At 44.0% G+C, this 26311-nt stretch overlaps 1 protein-coding gene across 1 annotated transcript in view; it reads left to right on the top strand.

Moving 5' to 3' along the window:
• The first annotated feature begins 5588 nt into the window (after positions 1-5588).
• Positions 5589-26311, top strand: part of LOC144124968 (snake venom 5'-nucleotidase-like) — a 35757-nt gene continuing 15034 nt past the window's right edge. The window contains exons 1-6 of the mRNA XM_077657961.1: positions 5589-5833; positions 10029-10267; positions 14524-14661; positions 19536-19761; positions 25427-25615; positions 25712-25912. Of these exons, the coding sequence (XP_077514087.1) occupies positions 10034-10267; positions 14524-14661; positions 19536-19761; positions 25427-25615; positions 25712-25912 (988 nt within the window). The 5' untranslated portion in view covers positions 5589-5833; positions 10029-10033. The remainder of the gene's footprint in view (positions 5834-10028; positions 10268-14523; positions 14662-19535; positions 19762-25426; positions 25616-25711; positions 25913-26311) is intronic.

The following is a 26311-nucleotide window of genomic DNA, read 5'->3' as shown; positions in this document are numbered from 1 at the left end:
ACGTTACCTTATCACGTGAGTTTAATGTTTTTGAATGCATGGGGCAAGTCCCTATTCAGAAGCATTTGTTTTACACGAAAAGTGTTAACCGCATGGTCATAAGCTGAAGTTATTAGTTTCTATTTAGCTACTACTACGAGCCTACTACCACGAGAGCAGTCTCCCACTAGCCAAGGATACCTAACTTTCACGTGGGCACTAAACGCTCTAGGTATACCTCTATAATAATAAGCTCCAGAAAATTATTTAGCTGACCAAGCTCATTTTACGGGCACCTAACCATCATATTACAGCCAACAGTCCATTCAATTCGTATTAACTTTGCCGAGCTTAGCCTATAGATCCCGAGCTAATCCCGATAAACCAACTTCACGCTCGTAAGTTGATCGACTCCGCCTTTTTCGTCAGTTTAATTGTGCACTGCAGCTATTGGCTTCTCTGTTACTGCGCCTTCAGATCCCTCTTAATTCACAGCATTCATCAAAAAGAGCTGTGAGCCCTCCTCCAGCCGGATCATGCTCACCGCATCTGTTGTTTTTTGTTCGGAACAGGCAAATGCTGGAATCACTTGCCTACCTATGCCGAGCTTCACCCAACCCCACTCTGTTTCAAATATAACTAACCAAGTTGCTTTTTCGGTAACCATCCCCCCCCCCCCCCCCACCAACCCTCATTATTCGTCAATATCTCTATACGCCGGGTAACAAGTACAAGTACAAGCCATGTTTCATTGCTGTAACGCTGTTTGTCAATTCCCATGCGCCTTATAGAGCTCGAAACGAGACTTATTCCTGTAGTAAATATAATTTTAGTCACTTGTTTTTTGATGCACCGTTTGCTTTAAATGTTCTACATACCATGCCTTTGAGTTAACATTTGTCCGGCGTTTCTAATGCGCCCTTTCTAATTATATTTTCCTCATACGAATATTGACTTATGAATTTTGCTAGCCCTGATATTTCCCAACCAAATGTTGTCGGCCAGCCGCGCGCCATCGGCAAGTGTTCATACCAGCAGCACTGACTGAAAGGCGTCATGATATTCGTATCCTTTTCATTTTGAATGAGCCGATGTAATTATTATTTAGTTTTGCTATTTGACTTCTATCACGGCTCCTTACTTAGAAAATCAGTCGACGATTTCTGTACGTGCGAGGATTGGTAAGGCGCGTGTATTTTAATAAGATGATATCCGTAAGTTCCTCGCATATTAAAAGGGACTGTAGCCTTTAATCGAAGCTCTCAGAGGTTTCAACGCGAGTAAAGAAAACGTAATCAGTGAAGCAGGCGACGAATTTGATTCAACAAAAGCCGGCACAAAACTCAGCAGCCTTATCAGGGTGAAGGTATCTTCGTACTTTGAGAGTAAATCCTCATTATGTGAATTTACGCAAATTTACAGTAAAAATAAAAAAGCAGTAGAGTGTTTTTGTGATCTATTAAATACTCTTTTTAAGAAGGGACGGAAAACACTTTCTCTCTATTCTGCTCATGATCTCCAGCAATGCTCATCAGCTTTTAGCTCATAATATTAACCCGTAATCTACCTGTCGCGCCGTAGACAGTCATAACGACTGCGGTGGTAACTGTGTAAATTATGGCAGTACCTCGGTCGGTTGCAGAAGTTTGAAACGTGGCACAGGTGTCCAGTCTAAGCTGTCTGTGTCCGACTCGACATATGTTGTACTTATCTAAGAAATGTCTATAGCATGCATGTTTTGCACACGTCAGTAATTTGCCATTGGGATAAAATGTTTCGGCTATTCAAGCGCTTATAAATTGCACCGTTTTTGGACGAACCTAATACCTAGCGCACATCTCAACCCAAAGTCAAAACGTCTGATGTCAGTCGTACGAAACGTCCTCTTATTGAAAAGTCGCAGCAAGCTCAACCCACGCACTCGCATCAAAGGCTAACTCTGCCGGCAGGAAACATTTCGATGAGCTTACTGCTGCATAAGTAGGAGAACCTATGATTTTAAATTTTGCTATTCTATTCATTTTTCTGTCATGTTTGAGTATCAGCAAGCCATTTTGGTTTTCAAACACGTGCAAATATTCATGATACGCTAATTATAATGGTACTGTGATCATCTCTTCCGTAAGAAATTTGCCGTATTTTTTTTGTCCGCAATGTTCAAGTAGGCTACGAGCGAATGCTTGAAGTTTATGATTTTCTCCCACACTGTTTCTGGCTCAGCATTAGAACGCCCTCTTTTAGTTCTCTGTGTGGCCACTAGTTTGCAAGCCGGCGTTGATGTAGATGATGACTCAAAGCAAAACTCTACGCAGCTGGAGGGAGCGGAGCCTTGTCTATATGTCCACATTGCTGAAGGCTCACCCTTTCGTATTGAGTGTCATTTGTCGGTGTGAATGACCTGTTTCTTTCTGACCTCTACTAAACTCATATTTTATGAAAATGGGTGCGTTTCATAAACTATATAGGCTGGCTGAACTCCACCTCGTGTGCAGATGACATTTTTCAGCGCTGAATACGACGGTCCGTAAAAATGGCAGATTATAGTTTCGGAATGCGCATAGTCACGGTTTAAAACCAGCCGCAACGCGCTTTGTTTTATTTAATTTGCTCTGTCTGCGAAACTACAGCAAAGTGCAGTTTTTCTGAGCATTTTGTAACCTGTAAAAATGACGTGTAATTCTGGAAAAGTAAGACGACACTGAGAAACCAGTGCTGCATAAATAATGAATTCGTGCATGAACGGCACATGACGAATATAGCTGGTGTTAGAATCTCTGTCGGTTTGTTTCACTGAAGGAGAAATAAATTAATGCGCGTTAAAAAGTTAGGGTTTCCGAATTACATCTCTTCGAAGTCGCAGTTTTAACTAATTTTATGACACTTCCAGCATTTCCGGCAGCCGCGTAGAGCTTGGGGCAACAGCTCTCGAACTAGTTCTGACGTGTATCACCGAGAATAATTTAGAACACGTTTGTCAGCCAGCATAAAACGATACAGCTAATATGATTCAGCGCGCTGAGGGACTGTGAAGGCGAGCAAATTACGATATAAAAAAATATTGCAAATCCGAGTTTTCAGCCGGTTTCTAATGCATATTCTTCAGTGATTCTCGTAATATGTGCGTGGAAGATAGTGTTAGCATAGTAAAAAGAGCCTGCGCAAGCCGTAGAGGTTTTGATTCTGAATTTTTTGTGGTAACATAAATATTACATATAGCCCACGAAGGAATAGAGCAGCACTTCTATTGTTGTGACTCCGGACAATGAAAGAAATCTTCGCACATTTAAGCAAGGTGGCTAAGGAATGCCGGCGCCGACTCGTCTGGATAGCTTCCATCAGGATACCACTGCTGAAAGAAGGCAGAAAGGCTGTTAAGAAAAACTGCGCTTTAACCGAAAAATGTTTGAATGCTTTAATCGCCAAACGGTCACAATATTCTGCGCAAAAATCACATAAATCTTCGGTCATGTAAAAGTGCGGCCTACGTCGGAAAGTGTCAAGCCGGCCTCTTTGGTTCTGATGAGAAGACCCACGGATGTTTTCTTGCGAACAATTTTATTTAAAAAAAAAACGTGCAGCGGAAGTTGAGGAGCACTGCCGGGACCCGGCCCGGAATATGAAATGATTCGCTCCGACTCTATCCGCGGGCAAATTCAGCTTCAGGAGGCGCTGCGAAGTCAGGCTACACTGGGCAAGATGGCGAAACAGTGGTGGTCCAAGAAAAGCTCGTCGCTTATGAATGTATTGCCGTTCCTTGCTTGCTGCTTGCTGGAAGAGGGGGGGTGGGTGGGTAATCACGTCTTAGACGCTGAGAACTTCACTTTGGCATGCTCTAAGCGCACCAGAGATTATCAAGCCGAAGTTGTGGCCTCGGCGTGGCTGGCAATCGTCGCAAAAGCGCGCTAGCTGACGAATGTCTTTACGGAATCTATAGTTGAGGATGAGGAACAAACTCTAATTTGTCATGTGACAAAGAGGGCCGACGTAGGGGTTAGAAGTAAGGTTTAGCCCCGTTTCTTTTCTTTTTTTGTTAATCCATCACAACATAAACTCGCTCCCGAGCGAGGCCCTCAGGCTTACGCTGTGATTCTGGTAAGGAGCCACCAATAAAAAGGTGCACACATGCCTGTCCGAGCCGTGTTTACCTTTCGACGACATACGTCGAAGCAAACGCCGAGAAAAGCTTAGAGAAGCAGAAGTTGATTTTCTTCGTCGTGGACCTGATTGGACATCGCCTGTTCCTGAAGCATTTCTAAAACATTACCTATGATGCGAAGAAATAAAAAAAAATTTTTCGCTAATTTAACTTGCCAGCCCGTTGGTGCAGCCATTATATTTGTATGCTCTTTTAATTTTTTTGACAATGAAAGCAGACAGACTAGACACACTGACTCTTTTCTGGGGCTTTCTTCACCCATAAATTTATTTTTAAGAAATTACTGAAAACCCTAGTCCCTTTTCATTTGCAGCAAACAATCTGCACTCTTCTGATCGTATCTTTTTTTTCTACCATGCAGCTAAAGAGGTCTGCCAAGAATGCCCACTTACTTCTCTGGCTAGGTACCAAGCTAAAGAACTCATAAGCTGGAAGAGCGACCCGCGTGGCCAGAGCCGGCCCCGTTCCAAAGAAATGGCGCCAGCACGAACTGCAGTTCCTGCTACCAGCGTTGTGTGCAGTCTTTTCTAGTGCCGCCTCCTCTTCTGAATCTGGCGGGTGCTGGTCACACCAAAGCCAGCGGCGGAAGCCGAGCGGGCGGTCCAGCTGAGAAAAGTGGCTCATACAGAAGGCTCCGCAAGACTCCAGTGCGGCTACTCCCCCGTATAAGCCGTCCTATAATGCGCTACACATTACCTGCAATGGATTTAATGCTTACATCCGGTCTCGACGATAAGATAAACTGTCAAATTTTTACGGCGTGAGCTGTTACACAGAGCCCACCTCGAACCGTCGCGTGGATGAAGCCCGTCCAAGGTCACCGATCGATGAGGCCAGGAGAGAAAGATAGGTAACGAACAGAGCAGCGGCGATGAAAGGAAGAATATTAGGGGAAGAAAATGAAGGGACGCTGTTGCCGACAGACAGATTGAAAGAAGAGATGAAAGCAGTGATTCCGCCCTCCACTCTCTATAGACATTTTCACATTTACTTTTTTGGGCGCAGCCACATTTGCACAGGTCTGTGCCAGCAACGTTCTGGATGGCAACTTCATATAGGCATCTAGTGCGCATTCGGAATATAGTCCAACACGCGCGCGCGCTCAATCAAGCTGTAAACAGTGGAAAGGTCTATTGGAGCCGCGAAGTTCATGAGCCACGTAAGCCGATCTATTCGGTACTGTTTCTCTCTCCCCACAAGCGGCTGCAGCTGTGAAGAGAAGTGCTCGATGAGCGGGGGCTCAGCCAGGATTCCCTCTGTGGGCTGCCGGAGAAACAAAATAGCAATATCTATAAAGCAGCAGCGCGAAAGTCACAGCAGCTGTCCTTTTATAACCCTTTTGTCAGTCCTCACAGAAATAGATATACAAATATGAATAAAAGACAGGCGAAGCCCGGATCAGCAGAGCTTCTCTGGGCTTAAAGCCAATACAAAATAAATTAAAAGGACGCTCGCCGAGCTCGCGCTCACGAGGCTTGCCGTCGACAAGAGCCAGTTGTGCTCGCTGCCTGGTGAGAAGCCGATCGGCGGACGACGAAGACCTCGCAGCAGCGATAGCGACGCCGGCGACAACGCGTAGAGGGCGAACCTTCAAATTCCGCCTCGGACGAGGTTCGTGGCAGGAGGACCACGCTGGCGGAGAAGCTGCCGCCGCTGAGCCGCCAGCTCACGCCGACTGTTCAACTGGGCCATTGCCTGGTTAGACCAATATTTTTTTTTATTTCAGAAAAGATATTTAAACGCAGGCGGAGAAAAAGCCGTTTAAATACAGCTTGAATAAGCTTCCAGCCTTGTTTCTACATATTCGCAACTTTTTTTTCCGTCCAGCTAGTCATCCCATTACCCGGAATTCGGGACAGCTCCCAGTCAGTGCTGCTACGCCTTGTGGCCTACACCGTTCTGTTCTTCAGCAACTTCTTACGCCGCGGATGATGTCAGCGCGCAGCTTTTGAATGTTTAATGCCATTCACCACATGGTGGCAGCCAAGAGAACTAGAAGCACTTGCCCCGAATTCATGGCGATGATAATAACCGCCTTTACTCTCCTTCGTACCCAGTGCTCATTAGCAAGTGAGAGAATCACCGCTCCAACCTGCCCCTATTCATTTCTCTGTAAGTAAATCTCTCTCACACACACTGGATAGGCGATGACCCACAACTAATATTTATTGTAAAAAACGTTCAGTATACATAAAACCCAAACATTAAGACTGCAAGGACAAATCTTGAACCTGAGCGCTGCGTGTTCGTCCGCACAGAAGTCTGGTAAACCAGAGAGGGCGCTGGCGGAGGATAGCTCGCAAATCAAGGCGATAAATTTCGTGCAAGGCAGCGAGGGTGCTGCGCACGGAGCAAAATAGACAGACGCGTCGATTCTGCTGAGAACAGCACATGACTTGTGATTCATAAGCAGGACCTTCGTGGCGCGTCAAACACGGCATTAAATCAGTTGTGCCTTGCTAGAATCGCCGCAGCCTTCCGGTGGCTACGGGCAGCATTCTCTCCCATTTTCTGCAAATGTGCGCATGCGTGACGTCTGACGTCTTTTTTCCTTACCTGTGGTATCGCATCGCGCTTGTTCTGGCTTACATACGCTTCGCATGCAGAGAACCTGCCGTCCGCACCGGCTTTTTTTTTTTTTTTTTGAAGCAGTGTCGATAGGTGGAGCTTCAACGTAATCGTGTCTGCGAGGAGGTTGATGAAAGGGAAGAAGCACACACAAAGGTGCGTTAATAAGGAAAGGTAAGCGGAGGAAGTTAGTACAGTGCTGTGCGGTGAGCAGCAGACTTTCTTGGAAGCAGGCTGATTTAGGCTTTCTTTGTTTCGCCTCTTTCACTCGTTTTTTTAAATACTTTTCTTTGATGTCTCAACTGTGGTTTTACTACATATACAGGGTTTTATTTTCTGTAAACTTAGTTGCGAGCCAACGCCCACACCATGTTGTTCCTTATCCGTATTTTACCTGTGTTTGCGCTGTGAATATACATGTTCACAGATACCGCTCGGAGCGACTTCAGCAACCCAAGAAAGTCCTCCAAAGTTTTGTCCTCTTGAATTAAGAATCTTGTGTACATTTTTTCCGTACATCGAATACTATCCTCGCCATTTACTGTTCTCGCGATCATTATCCTCGGTTTATATGTACTCGCCTCACCACCGCGAGCGATTTTAAATTTGCCGTCCATCGCTTCAGTTTGCATATATTTTCGATTTGTTTAGCCATCGACGACTTCACAGTTCTAAAGGAGCGCTTCAGGCACGATTCTCGATAAGTGCAACTGAATGGAATAATATGTAACAGCAGTACTCGAAGGGCTGCAAAATATGTTATGGCAACGTGTATAACCATCGCTCTCAAAAGTGAGCCTTAAGTAATGTGTTTTCGATGCAAAGGAGTTTCAGGAGATTAAGGGCTACGGGGATGGAAATGGTGACGGGCACTTTTTTATGTTAATGTGGTTATGAGCATGCTCAGCCGGTTACTTCTTTTGTGTGATGATGTCAGCTTTGTTCTCCAGTACGTAAAGTCTGGTAGTCTGTGATAAACTAATTTTTATCTCTCCGCTCACAAATAATTGGGAGACGGATTTTAATACTAAAAGGTTTAAAAGTGTCCATACTCAGAAGCGGAGTGTCATGTAGATGACTTTTTCTGAGCAGTGCTATGAACTTCTAGCCTCAAAGGTTTTTGCGGGCCAATGGCCCGGACAGGAAAGCACAAAACGAAACAAAATAGGGGAACTGGATTCTTCTTTATAAATGCAATTTATTCCTAGCTATATACATTTTTGAACGTTGTTGTTTTTTTTCAATGAAAGCTCCCCAGCGCGAAGGCATTTTAAGGTTTCGATGAAAAAAGAATTTGATACAAGTGCTGCTGCTTTAGCCTCAGGTAAGAAACACTTTAGAATGAGCTGATTTTGCTTTCGACTGCAGCCTCTTATAAAATTGAATGTTTGGCGCTATAATGCATCTGTAATTCACTGTATCTGTAATTGCTTTCACAACGGTATTTACTTACATGCCTTCAGGACGGAAGAGCATAGAAATAATGTAACGTGAGGAAGATGCGTCGTGAAAGAAGCATTATTAAGTCGGGGAAAATGCCGAACGCGATGATGAAACAAACGTAAAAACATCCAACGCAAGTCTAGATCTTGGGACCAACGTTCCTCGTGTTTTGTCACCCGCTCGATATTTGTTCGTTTCCCTGACCTCCACTTTTCACGTTTCAATAACATCTTATCTGCAATAAATCTTCTTCACCGCTCTTTTTTCCCCGTCTGTCACTAATCCCTGGCAGCAAAGGCCGCACATGTATTCCAGTGTGAAAAGCAGCCTTGAACATCTCACTGCAGGGACAGCCAGACTTCCCCTCGGGTTCATCTGACAGCTGATGTTATCAAAAGTGAGCGTACATTCTACTTCACCGTCCTGTTTTTGTTTTCTTCGCGACGTGAAGGAATGAATTGCCACTTGCCTTAGACACGCCCACTTAATCGTCTACGCAGAACAAAACCTTCCAATGGCAGTGGTTTCTTTATTCCGCCTCCGCATGTGCAATATAAAAGTGTGCGGCGGCACCGCGGGCATTCTGTCCGTCCAGCAAGGGTAAGAACAATGCGCGCTCTAGTAACCCAGGCTATTTCTCAGTGTGAATTGATAGAAAAGAAAATTGAAAACTCTTTCAGTTGCTGTGAATGATTCTAGGTGGAGCCATAGCGGAGAACGCTAAAAAAACCACACGCTTCCCATACGACTGTGGGCCCGAGCGAGACCAGTTGCATCGAGCACTTTTGACATTTCCAAAGTCGAGCGGTTTATACAGTCGATTATAACTGTTTTCTATCCGCTAGTGCACTATAGATGTTATATGGCTTGTGCTTTGTGTATCAGGCTAAGAGCTGCATGTCTTTATCGCATCACTATTTGCGTAGTATGTGATTTGTGCTCTCGGTAACTGTACCATATTTCATTGCCCAAGCCTTGGCCTGTTTAGTTTGTTCTAAGCTTTGTTTTTTTTTTCTCAGTGTTTGTCGTGTTGTGAGTGTTGACGTGTATCGTCCTATTTCTTTTCTACTATCTTTTTCGTTCCTTCTATTATTTCTAAACATCGTGTCCTTTCTGCTGGCATTCGCCAGCCCACTCGCCAGCCCACTCGCCAGCCCCATTCTCTTTCTATTTCATGTGTCTGTGGTACCCGCCAAATAATAGCAATGAATCATGAAGATTGCAAAGCATGTGACGCACTGCATATGACGCACATATGGACGTGTATGTCATCTTTGTTTAGTGCTCTCTGAGCGCAAAACTTCCCGCAGTGACAGTGATATATGTGTATTGCATTTGAACAGAGACACTTTTGATGCGTGTTGTTATGCAGCGGTGACGCGGTGAGTAGCGTTGTCGCACACTCCATAGCACTACCGCTTGGCTTCTCTGTTCCAGCTTTTACGAGGTACTTTTTATGCGTCGTTTTGCAGGCCGAATCTGCGATAGTTGCCATACTTTTGTTGTTTGGTGCAGTCACGTAATTTCTTGGTGAATAGCAGCCAATTAAAAAGCTGCTTTTAGCCGATCAAGAAATTTTAAAAAAATTGAAGGAATTTTTTCTCATTCACCTGCTTGCAGGAGAGGCAGGGCGAAGGGTTTATCTAAAAGCCGCGCAGATACTCTTGGTACACCTGTAATATCGAAGTAGGCTTGACAGGACAGTATTATAAAACAGGGGAAGATTTTAGCGTATCACTCTCGCATTTTGCTATCATGGCGGGACAATAACCTCCAGAGATCGTGTTTGTAAACATGGCCTACATAAATTTACTAGTATTCCGTAGCATAAAACTTCAGTTATTGGAAACATACGTTTGTATCACATTACTTTTCCTGCCAGGAGAAATGGAGCTCCTTCCAAAATGCAAGGTGCACCGAATCCATGTGATCGCCTTGATGCTCATAATATATGGTGTTCAGCATTGCGTCGCAAATGACGGAAATTTAGTCTTAACTATTCTTCACACCAACGACATCCATTCTCATCTGGAGGAAAGCAATAAATTCGGAGGAAGATGCTTTCCAGAAGACAAAATCAACGGCAGTTGCTACGGCGGAGTTGCTCGCATCGTCGCTAAAGTGAGTGCACTCTTTCCAAAGTTTTGTTTATTTAATTCGCTATACCGCATAACCCATGAAGATACGCAGAGGAAATGAACCCGCTAAGTTGATGCCGATGCTATCCGTGCTTTACCTGATCGCTCATTCTATGTATATATATCGAGGTTAAGTGTGACCCCATTTTATTGCTCTAAGCTAGGAACTTATGTGCAGAATTCCTCGCGCCGTTCTGAGATCTGTTAGTACAGCTTGTTTACTTTGTGCCAACAGACGTCCATAAGTAAAACTTGAGATATGTCTAGTTAGTAAATTTGAAGTTCAAACAGTGGTTTATTTGTTTATTTGTTTATTGTAATACCCACAGTGCCACAAGTGGCATTACAGTGGGGAGGAATAACACATCATACAAACGAAAAGAAAGGTAACAAAGTGCAGCACATACAATGCAACCATGATGCAACAGTAATACAGCCTAAAAACAGCATTCACAGAGATGAAGAGAATAAATCACCTGACGTAATTAATACCACGTCTTCAGAGAGCCGGTTCCAATCTCTTATAGACCTAGGGAAAAAAGCATATTTGTACATCTCTGATTTACAGTTAATTTCCTTAAGTTTTAATCGATGGTCACGACGTAGCGAAATATAGTTTGGTGAATGGATGTACAGGTCACGGTTTATGCGAGTATTGGAATAGTAAATACTATGAAAAAATTTTAACCTCAAACAATATCTACGTTTTTCAAGCGTCTTCCATCCCAGCGAGTTTTTTGCACGTGAAACGCTAAAGCTCCTGGTATAGTTGTTAAAGACATATCGGATACCCAAGTTTTGTACCCTCTCAAGTTTTTCTATATCCGTTTTATGCCAAGGGTCCCATACTGCGCAGGCATATTCGAGAACCGAGCGAACGTTTGTCATAAAAAGTAACTCTTTTGTTTCTAAAGGGAATTTCTTGGTGTTACGCCTTAAAAAACCAAGAACGCGACACGCCTTTCCTGTTACATAGTCGACATGTCGTCTCCAGCTTAGGTTGGAGGTTATGAATACGCCGAGATATTTGTATTCTGATACTGAGGTTCTGACACCCGGCCTTCAACTTCTGCAATGCACAGTGGAAAGCTAAGTTTTCGCCTGAAGGGCTGCTCAGAGGAACAGAAAAAAACACTTCAACATGGTACTTAGTTTGGGAGATAATACTGGCGCTCTGGACGCACACGGATAGGCACACAAAGCGTAAAGCACAAGCATCTTGCTTAGCAGCGTTAAGATTTCACTTCATTTGCTCCGCAGCACACCGATCGAGTGCTCTAGACAAGCTTGCTTACCCCTGTACGTGCGCGCATTCTTGATTTAAGACAACACTGCCGCCAAATATCGCCGCTGCCACTCAGGGCGAATGTTTTGTTGAATATGTTCAGGTGGCTTCAAAAATTCTCGGGCCATAGGGTCTGCTTTTCAATCAGTATGTTTGGGAACTTACGATGCCTGTGAGGCTTCCATGGCTCCCAGACGTGAGGATAATACTTCTACTCTCTACACAGGTTTAAAGTTTGGCGTGTCGTAAATGCCGCGCTACACGACTTAAAAGCAGACTATCTGGCCTTAGAACTTCTGACACGACATTTATGTATACTAAAATACGCATATCAAGCTTCGCTCGCCAAGCGCTAGAGAGTTGTGGATCTTGATCTCCCTTACTTCTTTATTTTGATACAAACAATTTCCCGCACGACTGCGGAGCAACTACACGTTTGGGCATAATCTGCAAGACTTAGGGCAAGAATGATTCGTGTAATCAAGGCCATGCGCCTCGATACAAGTTCGAGCGTTACGCAGCACCTTTTTATTATCTGCTCAGCGTGACCGCTGCCATAAAATATATAGATACATTGAACCAGTAATTCTCTCTCTCGCCTAGCCTCCACCAGCGGAATAAATTTTCTGACCATAAAGACAGATGGGTGCAACAGATACGTAAAAAGTCAGGAGACATTGAAGCTATGGAAGGCATAGGGGATGTTACTTTTTCTTTTTATGGTGGTGGTGGTAAAACTTTATTTAGCGAAAAAAAATCGAGACCCGCCGGCCGTTTAGGTCTCCGCATGACTCCACTCACTGTCTAAACGTGCATGTTATGTTGGTCCATGGCGCATGCGGCCCAGCTGACAGTGATCTTTTTTTTTTTTTGCCTGGCCAGGTCCGCTGACCGCAGTAAGGTCTCCCAGTCCTCCCATGTTCGTAGAGGCACCTGTCCGGGGTGGGGGGCGCCGGGCATGATAGGAGGATGTGGGTAAGAGTGGCCTTGGGGAGGGAAAACAAGGTGCATATGGGGGTTACTGGCATAAATTTAGAAAGATTGACTGGTGTAGGCAGTGTTCGCGTCTGCAGGGGACGCCAGATTGTGTTGGTTGGTTAAAGGGGAAAATTTGTTGCGCAGAAAGACAATTTCACATAATGTGGAAGAAACAACCACGCCGCTGGTGGTATCCGGTACCATGGCCTCCGCGTGTCGTGTGCAGCGCTCTATGAAGTCAGCTACGGTGGAGCTGTCTCCCTTTCTACATTGCAGTGTGTTTGTTATTCGTGTTTTGCTGACAGTTCCTCACGTAGACTAACCCTTACAAGCAAGGAAGATCCCAAAAACGCCTTATCATTCAGAGGCTTTCCTTTTCTTTCTTTTCCGGAAGGAAAATGCTCTGTAAAGGTGCGTTTTGCTTAATTTTGGTCGTAGTTAGGCATATATTCTTAAGGCAATAAGTTTGCGCCGGTTTCAAAGTATGTAACCCATAGAGAGAGCCATGTGGTCATTGTGTCATTGGCGTTATCGGCAGTGTGGTCTCTATTAATATTAAATAAATTCAGCCACCACAGTATATGATGTGTCCATTTGTGCGAAATCACTGATTAAATGCAGAAGACATAAAACGCCATAGGCCGCATTCATAACGTCAAATAACGCATTCATAACCTTAATGCTAATGGGAATAATTTTCCTGTGCTGCCTTTGAGTACTACGTTAAGCATTGCTAAATTGTAACTCTTTTGATCTTCGCATACAGAAGATTTAAATGCTGATTTATAGGTTTTTTACGGGACATAATAACGTCGTGTACCATGTGGCTCATAGCGCAAGGCAGCCACTGAGGCCTAAATTAAACCTGTGATACTGAGTCCGGAAACCAAATGCTAGCCAAAGCGCTGCCACAGCGAGTAATAATTAATTCCGCATGATCAACACAGCTCCCATGTGACACATCCAAATGTCATTTTAATTTCAGCCTATTCTCAAAAGGTGTAACAAATTTTAGGATTTGTCCTTGTGCTATCATGAGAACAAAACAGTCTTAAAATCTGTACTCTGTATACAACATGTGCCAGCTAGATGTAACTAGGTTTCTATGAAAATTCTCGGTGTCCTGGGTAAGTGAAACCAACTCAGTGGTATTGGAAGTGGCGTGGCATAGTGTGCAGTAATTTTTTTGTTCCGAAATATGTTAACTTCGCAAAACTAATTTGATGGCTTAATAAATATTAACTTCGGAAATAAAATGGCCATTCCAAAGTTGTAAAAGGTGCTGAAAAACAGCGGTCTGGAATATTTGCAACAACCTACCAGTTACGGAGATTCTTTAACGCCTTATAAAGAAAGCTCGCAAAATACGAAAACTATCACACGGTAGTGGTGCTAATTTATTCCCAAAGATCCTCTCTGAGAACAAAAACCGCTCACCTTCGGAGCGATGTTCCCGACTCGGCTTTGTATTTGCAGTCGCCACCGGATATGCGCCAGCAGCACTTAACTCGTTGGTGCTCTTTCATTTTAGGCTAGTAAAAAATGTGCTTAAATGGTACCGTGTAGTAAACACTTCACTTTGCTCTTCTTCAGCACTATCTACAACTCCCCATTTGACACTTTTTCACAAAGACAATAGTTAGGAAGTTAGCTGATTTGTCTTTGCTGATTAACTAACTTTGCACAACGAAAAAATACAGCAGGCTAGGCAACAGGGCTCTCAAGAGTGCTCAGTTGGTTTCACTAGCCTAGAAGACTCCGCCATTTTGAAAATCTTGGTTACATTCAGCTGGGAAACCTGGTAGTCCTGCCCACTGCATCGTTTCCATGAATTACGAGATGTATTCAGCGCGTATCTTTACAGGCTGCCTAAGCGCCAGACAGCCAGTCTTTTAGCAAGCATTTCTTCATATGCCTTGTCTCGACGCATGGCTACAATGCAGCTTAAAGCAATAACAACACCTGTTATCTTAAAGGTGAAAGAAATCAGAAAAAATGAGACAAATGTCTTGTTCATGAACGGCGGAGACTTCTTTCAAGGAACACCTTACTACACCCTCCTCAAGCAAAGCGTGATATCAGATGTGATGTCTAACATGAGCTACGATTTCGTGGTAAGTGGACCTTATCTTTATAGCGATTGCCGTTACACATATCAGATTTTCAGCTGTTTCTGTGCTTCAAAACATGACTTTGCCCTGCACTTTCTATATGTAAATCAATCCATTTGTAAGATGCCACCTAGAAAGAACACGAAACCCATGCTGTTGGGGAATGACAGTAAAACGGTTCATGGTAAAGTTCTAAATACACTTTATTCTCAGCGGCCATCACTCCCTGCGACATCGGCTTTCCTTGCTTTCTTTCTAGATACACATCTAAGTACTTCATACACCGGTGTTAAAATCTCTTCTTATTTCATCCATGCTCGATGTTTTAACCGTTCAGTGTTTTTAGCTCTACATCTCGCCAAATTCCGGCGAATATTGACCGCAAACAGCGGCTAACCAAAGGCCGAACATGAAGCCAAACTTATCCTAAAAGCTAGGGAGACACTTGATGATGGTTTTTAATGGCGCAAGGGCATCTGTAGCCAAAGAGCGCCACGGCACGAGGTATTTTTCTTCTACTCAAGGTGAGGTCAAAGACCCATTTCCCAGGCGATTCGCACTAAATAAGCCGACCACTTATGTGGCCTTTATCACTAGTTACATCCACTCCACTGTAGAGGCTGCTTTGCCTGCATGCTTTTCGAAAGCGCATGTATTATGGCATGATGTAGCCAGAATTTGTCGAGCCACAGCGTCGAGGGTAATCGCGTTTTCGGAATTCTAAAAACTGATACCACTATTACTAACGACTACAAATCTCTCATTGCAACAAGGCGCCTAACTATGCTAGTTAGAAAGTTAAGCATTGAAATTATTTAACTAGCTAAGTACCTAAGTACCTAAGCTAAGTAGCTAAGCTAGACGATTCACCGATTTTCTGGTGTCCGCCAACACTGGTAATACTACGCTGTAAAATTCACATTTCTAGCTCAAAACTTATTTTTGAACATATTTGAAAGTCTACCCTGAAACACCTGGTATGCCTAGCGTCCTACATGTACGATGCCCCTTCTTTGCGCAAAAACTCTAAAAGTTTACTGTGTAAAAATTTGCGCCCGCTAGCGAAGATTCAAAACGCCTTTGCACTTTTAGTGTGCAAGGTTTTTGTTTCGTGCGTTCAAAAAGATCCCCCAGTCTTCTCTGGACGTCATTTACAGATTCAAGCACAGTGACTACATTCAGATTCTGCATATGAAATAAAAAAATTTGCCCATTGCCGTAAGAAAACCACCGCGCGTGATGATAAATTTGACTTTAAAGTCGATGTCAAAAGTTTAAAGCTTTACCCCACGAATCAGATATCGAATTTTCTTAGAATACTACATCGTAGGACGGCTGAAGAGTAGTTTCCGAGAAGACAGTCCCACCAATAAAAGGATGATTCTGAGTTCTGAAGTGAAATAAATATATCAAGAAGATTTTTTTTTTCAGATTTCTGAACTTCCGGCATATATAGGTTAAGGGTATGACGCTACAACGTTACCTGTTATTTGCAACTTTCTTTCTTCATTAGTACATATTTATAATTACACATACATTAGCATACATCAGTAGGCATACTAGACCACGTGATAGCCCGCAAGATGCACAAGGTCGCCTTTTAACCAAGTCGAACGAACGAGCATCAATAGCCTAAAAGTAGCTTGTCCGACTCGCAACCATGGGTCATGGCGATGGGTTCGATTCCCAACTAATTATCCCAACTTTCTACTCAGCGTAATTAAGTTGCCCCGCCGCGGTGGCTCAGTGGTTAGGGCGCTCGACTACTGATCCTGAGTTCCCGGGTTCGAACCCGACCGCGGCGGCTGCGTTTTTATGGAGGAAAAACGCTAAGGCGCCCGTGTGCTCTGCAATGTCAGTGCACGTTAAAGATCCCCAGGTGGTCGAAATTATTCCGGAGCCCTCCACTACGGCACCTCTTTCTTCCTTTCTTCTTTCACTCCCTCCTTTCTCCCTTCCCTTACGGCGCGGTTCAGGTGTCCAACGAGATATGAGACAGATACTGCGCCTTTTCTTCCCCAAAAAACCAATTATTATTATTATTATTAATTAAGTTATTTACATCAATACATAATAATAATAATAATAATAGTAATAATAATAATAATAATAATAATAATAATAATAATAATAATAATAATAATAATAATAATAATAATAATAATAATAATAATAATAATAATAATAATAATAATTGGTTCTGGGGGAAAGGAAATGGCGCAATATCTGTCTCATATATCGGTGGACACCTGAACAGCGCCGTAAGAGAAGGGATAAAGGAGGGAGTGAAAAAAGAAAGGAAGAAAGAGGTGCCGTAGTGGAGGACTCCGGAATAATTTCGACCACCTGTGGATCTTTAACGTGCACTGACATCGCACAGCACACGGGCGCCTTAGCGTTTTGCCTCCATAAAAACGCAGCCGCCGCTGTCGGGTTCGAACCCGGGAAATCCGGATCAGTAGCCTAGCGCACTAACCACTGAGCCACCGCGGCGGGTACATCAATACATGTCATAATGCCATTCGAGTCATGCTACAGCCTCATAATCACAATTTAACTCAAGTTTTAATCACTTCCATTACACAGCTCACCCTGTGGCGTCACAATTCTCTGGACCAATCCTGAATTAGTGTGACAAGGCGATGTCTTTTCCTCTGAACGTCCGCTTTCACGCTGTCGCGTTAAAACTTTTGAAATTTGCATTCCGGACGATAACGAGCAGAAAAAAAACTGAGAAGAAAACCTGAGTTCAGAGTGGGGTTTGACTCTCGATGCCTTAAACCACTCGGCCATTACCCAAGCCTCTCGCGCCTTAGCCTCTAGCGCTGACTGTTGCGGATCATCGACTTTCTCATCTTTCATCCGTCCGTTCTTCGCTTAGAAAACCTTAGAGCCAGCAGGCCTACCACCACGGCTCGACTACAGGTCAGTCGCCAATGGCGACTTTATTACGTGAAGGTGAGAGGGCGGTCAGGAGGTCAAATGCGTTGCATGGCCAATTTTGAGCGGATGTGCACTATGACAGTGAAAGCAGCCGGATGCGCTGAGCATGCTTCCCCCCGAAAAAGCATAAGTGGCTCACATAAAGCTCCTAAAGCGGCGAAGAAAGCTGAACACGCTATCCAGTTAAAAACAGCATTGGTGACGGAGGCTGCTTAGGCTGCAAAAGCGGCCAGGGAGAATGCGCGCTGCCCAGCTCGAAGAACAGAAACAGTCAGACACGTTGAGTAGCCAAAGGCACTCGTATGCATCACTGTGCGGTTATCGCTATCTCTGAGCCGTCCTAGAACGCGCTACGTATTTATTTAAATGCATTTCATGCTTACACCTAACATCCACTGGCGATATAGACTACAATTTTTTTTAATTTTTGCACGGAATGAATTATTTATTGCCGTGAGCCTAAGCTTCTTTAGTTCATTTTAATATCATAACTTTATGCTTGTTGAAGCTTTTAATCCCAAGTAGTAAAACTGGCAAAACTAGCTGAAACTATTTGAACCTTTTATTTACGCGATAGCGTTAAGACTCCAGTTTTGCAGAAAATCCGCCGTCGTCGTCGGCACTGTAAGCGAAAAATACCCCGAGAGGCAACCTACATGCGCGGACTAGGTCACGTGACCTTGTGACGTCATCACAACCTGCCCACCGGATTATAAGCAAACTGATCATTGTGGAAGGTGGCAGTTAAATTAATGATTAGTTGCAAGAGGTTCTCAGGAAGAGCAACGTAAGTCGCACAAGCCACACCTGCGTCAGCACCTGCCATCTCAGGGCAGTGGCGCATCACTTAACCGCTGCACCACTGCGCCAGGAGTGGTATGAGGACTCCCAGGGATCTATGAATGTGAAGTAGGGAACGACCTTTTGCATATATGGGAATTAACCCATTACACTACCGCGTCATACCCTTAAATTGGAGCTTATAGGTGTCCCCTGCAATTTCTTTCAATCTATTACGTCCGTGCGTGTTGGAAAAGTGTTGGCATTAAGAACGTAGTAAAAGGCTCTGATTAATTTAAAACAGACGTAGCCGACAACAACCGATGTGTTGCTGAAAGTGCACGTACAAGCCAAATTTTAGTTAATGGAGGTCGACTTGTAGCACCTTTGTATTCGGTGCCCGACTTGGCGAGAACCTGACAGTTTTCTGTGAGCCGAGTTTTTAGTAATACCGCATATTGTATTTAAATTCAGCTGTTAATAGAAAAAAACAATACTTCGCGCGAGCGGTCCACTTCACGAGGACTGGAGGAAGCCTTATCATTCCGAACTCGCCTGACATAGCTACAGGCTGACACATCGAACGAAGCCAATGGCCAACTGGACGCCGCGCGCTCAGCCATGCAACGAGAACGCCGGTCATCCATACAGATTGACCTCTGTTTCAGAGCTGCTTATAACTGCCCACCAGTGCACGCAGTACAATCCCTGTGAAAAGTGTGTCGAGGTCGCGAGTCGTTCGAAGACAATAAATCTTTCCCCCAAATTCAAAGCCGTTCAAATGTGAATGACCCGAAAACAAGTCAGTGCGACATAGAATCTACGTTTCAGAGTGAGTAATGACTAATTGCTTTCAAAGAGGTTAAAAACATGTTTGTTTGTTTGTTTGTTTTTTGTTTTGTTTTTTTAGGTGGGGAGGCATATCGTTTGGAATGCCTCCTGCAATGCTGTGAAAGGAAAAAATCAATCAAGAACCAGACCAACGCATTTATATGCCTTTTTTTCATATATTTCATTATGCTTATTTGAGGCTGCATTACTTCAACAACCTCTTTCTGAAAACTTTTTATTGTTTCCACTTATAAGTGTAAGGCCTGTTTGTGTTAAATAAGAGTATCCGCGAATATATTACCTTCGTTCCTATTTTTTTTTAGTGTCTCGGAAATCACGAGTTTGACGACGGACCAGCAAACCTTGCCCCTTTTCTGGCGAGAATGAAACAGTCTAATGTTACAGTTGTTGGAACGAACACTGACTTTTCGGAGGACGAAGCTCTTAAAAGTCACAACTTGCCAAAGTCTGCCATAACGGTGATTGACGATGTAAAAATAGGAATACTCGGTGCCGTGATTCCGGACACGCAGTTTACCTCAAATCCAGGTAAGTAGCCTGCATGCATTTTGAAAAAAAGTAATTATGTTAGTTTCATAGGATATTTGGTACATGTGGCTTTTTTTTATGAAGCGGAGATCCCCGGCTTTCTACTTTTACATATGTCTTCCTGTCGGCTAATCGCTGTTCTCTTTGCATGCTTCCCCCTACCTTTGACCGACGGCCTGAAGTTAATCTGGGTAAAAGTACAAGAGTTTTGATACTTTTACACCAGTCAGAAACTAGCAGCCGCCGCATTATCAAGGCGATCTATAGATTAGTAACTCGCTAAACAAGAACATTGTTTTCACAATTCTTTTCCCCGCGATTTTTGACTCCCCATGTCCTCTCAGTCTATTACGCCTAATAATTATTCAGTTTCTACCTAAATGAGTGCTAGCTCAATGCCCAAGCGACCTGCGTTTGACATTTACAAATGCAATCTAACAGTTTCGTTTTCTTTTTCTCTCTTGTTACTCTAATACCCTCAGCGCTCTACATTGCCGTATGTAACGTGTGAACATAACTTTCAAAACGTACCAAATGTACTGTGAACATTAAGCTACGGACACTCACGAGACTTAGGCGCCGCGCACTTATGCGAAGCGCTCCGCGTCATGTCATGTGTCGGAAAGGGGCATTCATCCCCATGTGCCTCGCGCTGGCTCCCTATTCCGTGCTCTCGCCGTCACTCTTGATTTGGCAGTTTCGCGCGATGAAGAAAAAAGCAGCTGCGGCAGCTTCGGTCAGCCCGAAGGCTTGTCTCAAAAGGCGCGGAAGCAGCGTTCTCCGATTGGCCGGTCCGCCGCTTCCAACGCGTGCACCAGAAGCAGCGCAGACGTGTGTACTGGCGCCAGCTCGCGTCACCTGCCACGCGCATGCGCGAACGGCCTTGCCCACGTAGGGCCGTGCCCCGTCGGACGTCTTTGTTTATAAAGAATATACATGAAGGAAAGCGAAATTAAAGGAGAGGCCGTAGCATCACAGTCGTGAAGATGAACCGCGACCGGAAGATGCGGTTCCGCCTTTTACATGTGGCCGCCTTTTCTGTCCTGAACGTGAAGGACAGAAATGGCGGCCACATGTAAAAGTCGGGACCGCATCTTCCGGTCGCGGTTTATCCTCACGAACTGTTCAGGTGTCCGCCGAGATGTGAGACAGATACCGCGCCATTTCCTTTCCCCCAAAACCAATTTTCAATTTTTTTCATTTCTGCCCCGTGCTCTGAGCTGCTGGAGGCGGCAACATACCATGCAAGCTAGTAGGCTAGTGCACGCCGCCCGGCCCGATTCCCGTTAGCAACAATGGCATTGTTTCTGTTTACCTCATAAAGCAGAGTTCCGAATGACACGCGACATTCGCCACGCTCCAGACCAAGTGTTCAAGGTCCTCGCGCACACCACACGTCGATCGCAGGGGACTGCTGCAGAATCCGATTTTCCTGAGGAATTACAAAAAGAAACGTCCAGGGGAATACGGTGCAGTCTCAGCTCATCTCTATGTTATACACGATGTTCAAAATTAAGATTCCCAGATTTCTTAGAATTAGGCATTGAGTGGTGCAAGTCCTCCTCTGCGGATAATTCATGCCGCCACGGGGACACAAGGTGAGATAATAATGGTCCCCATCGGGCACTTAATTGGTTTAAATTGATTAACATTTTAGTGACCACTCCAGTAAGCGGTCATGTTTACATTGGAAACTAAGAGGCAGTAGTATTTTTGCACAATTCCATTTTACAGAATTCTCCTAGCACGCGCGTGTTCCGACATAATCGAGCCCAAAGATTGAACTCTATCCGAATAATTGCGCACGCAAAGGCGGTGAGGATCGGCGCGAAACTCCTACCGGCGTGACGCGGCGTTTCGTCTGCCGAAGACGGAGAGCGACCGTTAAAGTTGATAGCTGTTTCCCTTTCACTTTGGGCTATCGAAATGGAAGAGAAGCTCGACACAACCGCAAGTAACGCTAGGGAGAATTTTAGCGTCGACTGCCCCCCACCTTCAATGCGTAATTACGCGAAATCAGTTGAAACATTGGGGGGCGAATATCTCGGAAGACGCTTGGTCTAGAAAAATTGTACAATCGGCAGCATGCACTATCGGCAACAAAAGTTCGCGTGGTGCGTGTTCTCGGAAAAGAAATTATTTCAGCGTTGCCTCGAGAAGCCCTCGTCTATTATTGTTACCAGCTGATGATGCGTTCACGAACCCTCATATCTTCAGGCATTTCAGTGAGCTGGCTTACGTGACTGCACTGAAGTGATTTTTTTTCCGTACGCCCGCGTCCAGCAAACTTCTGCTTTTGATAGTAGATTTGGATCCTGGCATATTTGCGGGATCTTTTCGTACAGCGGGTTTGCTGACGGCGAACCAAGCTTAACGCTTCGTCTCGGCTGCATGCATGGCCGCCTAGCGCTGACATCCGCACTCTTTTACTTCTGGCTCCGGCTTCCCGACGAGCTGGGTCTTCACGGACTTCAGATGAGGGTGCGAGTGGAGAGTGATGATGTCATAACACAGTGAATTGCTTGGAGTGGTCGAGGTTAGAGGAGACTACGCACACAATTGGTGGCACCCATCATACATCTTCACCTTCAAAAGGCCTACACTTGTTTCCCCCACCAAAAGCTCACGTAGAAGCAGGACGCAAAGAAACGTGAAATTAAATCCAATGAGGCAGTGAGAAGTTTATCACTGTAAACCGAAAGGCAAAATCCCCCTCCTGCCACAGCTTCGTCGCATCAGTTCGTATGATCATCCGGCAATTTTTTCCTCTGCGACAGCAGCAGTAGTCCCATTTCACAAAATCCCGTCGTCGGTATGTGAGAGCTCAGAAGTGAAGCCGCCACCCTTCTGAAGGCCTCCACAAACCAGAAGCTCATGAGAGAAGCCGCCCACCCTCCCCCTTCCTCCACCCACCCCCTACCTCCCGAAGGCTACACCCACCAGCAGCGGCACCCTCCTCCCACCTCCATCACTCAGAAGCCTGACAGGAGTCCATCCCTCATCCGATCCCTGACTTTCACTCTCCACCAACATTTACACTCGAGATTACTGCAGCGTCGGCATGCAAGAGCAGAGAAGGGAAGACTGTCCTCCAGAAATGCAACCGTACACCCACCACTTCGCCTTCCTCCGCCCACCAGAAGGTCATGAAAGTAACTCATCACACACCAGCAACTTTCGAAAGTCGGCGCGTGCGAGCAAAGGAGTTATGCCTCCATCTTCGAGAAGCGTCACCCTTCGCCCAACTACACCCTCCAGAAGCCTTCACGCACAAGAAGCCAAAGCAGCTGCGGAACGAGTGAGCCAGGGAAAGACTTAATTTGCTCTCGACACTATTTGACGTTGAATCCGATAGGCAGTTCGAAACTTTGCCTCACTCTCCAGAAGCCTCTGAGAAGAGCCCACCACTTACCCCTCCTCCCTCTTCCACACACCCGCCTCTACCCTCCACCTTCCAGCTAGAAGGCTTCCATTCATCTCTTGTCCGTCAATTGTACTGCTATAGTGGTCGCAGTGCCATTCCCCAAAATCTCAGCGTCGGCATGTGAGAGCGTCCATCGAAATTCGACCGCCGCGCCGGGATCGAACCCGCGTCTTTCGATCCCAGCGCGGCGGTCGAATTTCGATGAAGGCGAAATTCTAGAGGTCCATGTACTGTGTAATGTCAGTGCACGTTAAAGAACCCCAGGTGGTCGAAATTTCCGGAGCCCTTCACTACGGCGTCCCTCATAGCCTGAGTCGCTTTGGGACATTAAACACCCATAAAACCAAAACCAAATTCACTGTACCAATAGTGCTTAAGGACAACAGCATCAATGAATAAGGATTTGAAGTTTGGGAGCCCTAGTTCACGGAAGATAATTTCAGCTGACAAAATGGGTGTGTTGCACGCATTTAATTTAAACAGGAAACTACCCCGACGAAACGACTTAGAAAACATATCCATTACATTGTTCCTCAGTCAAACACGAGCTATGGTGCGGCCAGGCGTGGCGCTTATGTTCCGGCTACCCTCAACAAACTGCCAGATAAAATATTTAAGGCTAGCTCTGGAGGAAAACTGAGAGAATTACTGAAGAATAAATGGAAAAAATTAATTTTAGGATTACTGCAATCTGTTTCGCCTTATTAGACTTTGTGCCTTTATGATCTTTTCAGTTGTGTTTCAAATGAACTTACTAATTTTCAGTGTACTCTTTTTCATGTTTATTGTTATTTTGCTTTCTTCGCCTACATACATACGCATGAGCCATACTTTTCTGTCACTATGTATTTTTTAGGCACGGTCCTACAAGCCATCTCAAGGCTTAGACCGGCCTGTCTCACCTGTATTTGCTACTCTCGGCGACAAATAAATGTATTATTATTATTATTATTATTATTATTATTATTATTATTATTATTATTATTATTATTATTATTATTATTATTATTATTATTATTATTATTATTATTATTATTATTATTATTATTATTATTATTATTATTATTATTATTATTATTATTATTATTATTATTATTATTACTGATAATCCCGTCTGGGAATGTTGCAGGAGGTCATTACAGCGTCAGTTACGACGACTAAAAAGAATACATTAGTTGGTAAGCATTACAAGTGGAAAACAAGAAATAACAAGGGTAAAGCAGAACCGCATGGAAGTAACTAATCTAGTACAAAAAATATACAACAAACCCGAATACAAACCAAAAGACTAAACAACAAAACTGAATATAATAAGATCCACTGCATAAGTATGTTAGTTGATGTATATCCGGAGAGTTGAACTACAAAGGTAAAGCACGAATAACTGTACACTAATAAAAGTACGACATCAGCAACGAAGAAACACTTGAAGAATCATCTGCTAATTATATACATACCCAGCAATTCTGTACAAAAGTATTTTTGAGCGGGAAACCGTTTATGAACGCAATTTTTTCATATAATGTAAGAGTTCACTGTGACAATCAATATATCCGCACGTCACCCGAAGGCAGTCATATATTTTTTTTCTATTCACGTTTTTTCCTGTCGTCAAAAGCGTTCCCCATTGGTTTTTTTATGGCAGTCTTAAATGTTCGATGCGATCGCTGCAAACACTTTAAAAGAAAGAATTTGCTACATATCAGATTAATGGACCATTATCTTCAATATTTCCATAACAGCGTCTTACAAATTTTCAAATTTCAAAATTTTTGCCCGAGAAAGCTGGGCTTGATGTTCTCAACTGCAGCGATAAACAATTTTATTGACATACTGTTAGCAATTGAAGGATATAAACGGTTTCATTCTCCAATTGCAGACTTGAAAAATGAGTGTTTAAAGCAGTCAGTATGGAAACGATACTCGTTAATTGTGTGGGACGTTTATGACGAGTTGGTCTTGGTTCAGAGAATGACATATTTTGCAGTGTCTAGTTTTAAGAGGCGATGAATTAGTATAACTTTAGGACGAAAGAAACATGCACCCAGTTTTTTTCGCAGCGGTTATATTTGGAAAGTGGTAGAAATGCATGAAACTTTAAATACTGTGGTACTTTGCTGAAAATTGTGGGAAAAACAAGTTGCTCAGTATTAGACTTTATCGAAAATTTTGTCGTTAAATTTTTTTACACTAAACTCAGTATACGTCAGTATACGTTATCGCGTTTATTCTTTCTTCTAGGGCCAAATGTCAAGTTCAGTGGTGAGATAGAAAGCTTTCAGAAAGAAGTTGCTAATCTTACAAATATGGATGTGAACATCATTATTGCCATTACGCACAGTGGCTTTAAGCGTGAAATTGAAATTGTTGAGAAAGTTCCCGAGATCGACATATTGGTTGGTGGCCATACCAACACTTTCCTTTACACAGGTAAGAAATCTAAAAAAAAAAACTATTTTCCCTGACACATCGTTCTGGCCTTTCCGCATTCTGTAATTTATTATTCTTGTTTGTTCGACTATGTAGGGACTGATTATCCAAAGGAAAACAAGCCCGAAGGTTCGTACCCGTACGTGGTGAACAGAACCGATGGAAAGAAGGCACTTATTGTGCAGGACTTCTGGTTTGGAAAATTTCTGGGCAGACTGAAGGTAACCTTCGACGCACAAGGAAACGTAACATACTGGGAAGGCAATCCTATTCTCATGAACTCTTCAGTGCCAGAAGGTAAGGATGCGATAAACTTTGGCGACGCTGTTTTCTGAGGCGGTTTCGCTTAGTTTTGCTGAAAAAATACATGAAGACTGCAGACAGTTCAGGCGAACCGCAATGCTTGAGATCATAGAAAATGACACAGTGTAAAGGATAGACGGGACGCTGAATCCCAGCCCTGTCCGTTTTCTTCGCTGCGCTGATTCTTTCATTACCTTGACCAAAAGCAAACAAGCCTGCATCACAACTCTTGTGCAGCAAGCGTTAATTGACGAAAGTGTGTGATATTCACCGGATCAGCAACCACGTCGGTGCATGTGAGGTTTGTAAAAAAAAAGGGGGGGGGGGGGGGGCTACGATAGAGCAGAAACAGAAGATCACAATAACGTTTTATTATCTTTTTTTAATCATAGA

This window comes from Amblyomma americanum, chromosome 3 (genome assembly GCF_052857255.1).
Source record: "Amblyomma americanum isolate KBUSLIRL-KWMA chromosome 3, ASM5285725v1, whole genome shotgun sequence".
Lineage (NCBI taxonomy): Eukaryota > Metazoa > Arthropoda > Arachnida > Ixodida > Ixodidae > Amblyomma > Amblyomma americanum.
This window is presented reverse-complemented; position numbering and strand designations above follow the sequence as displayed.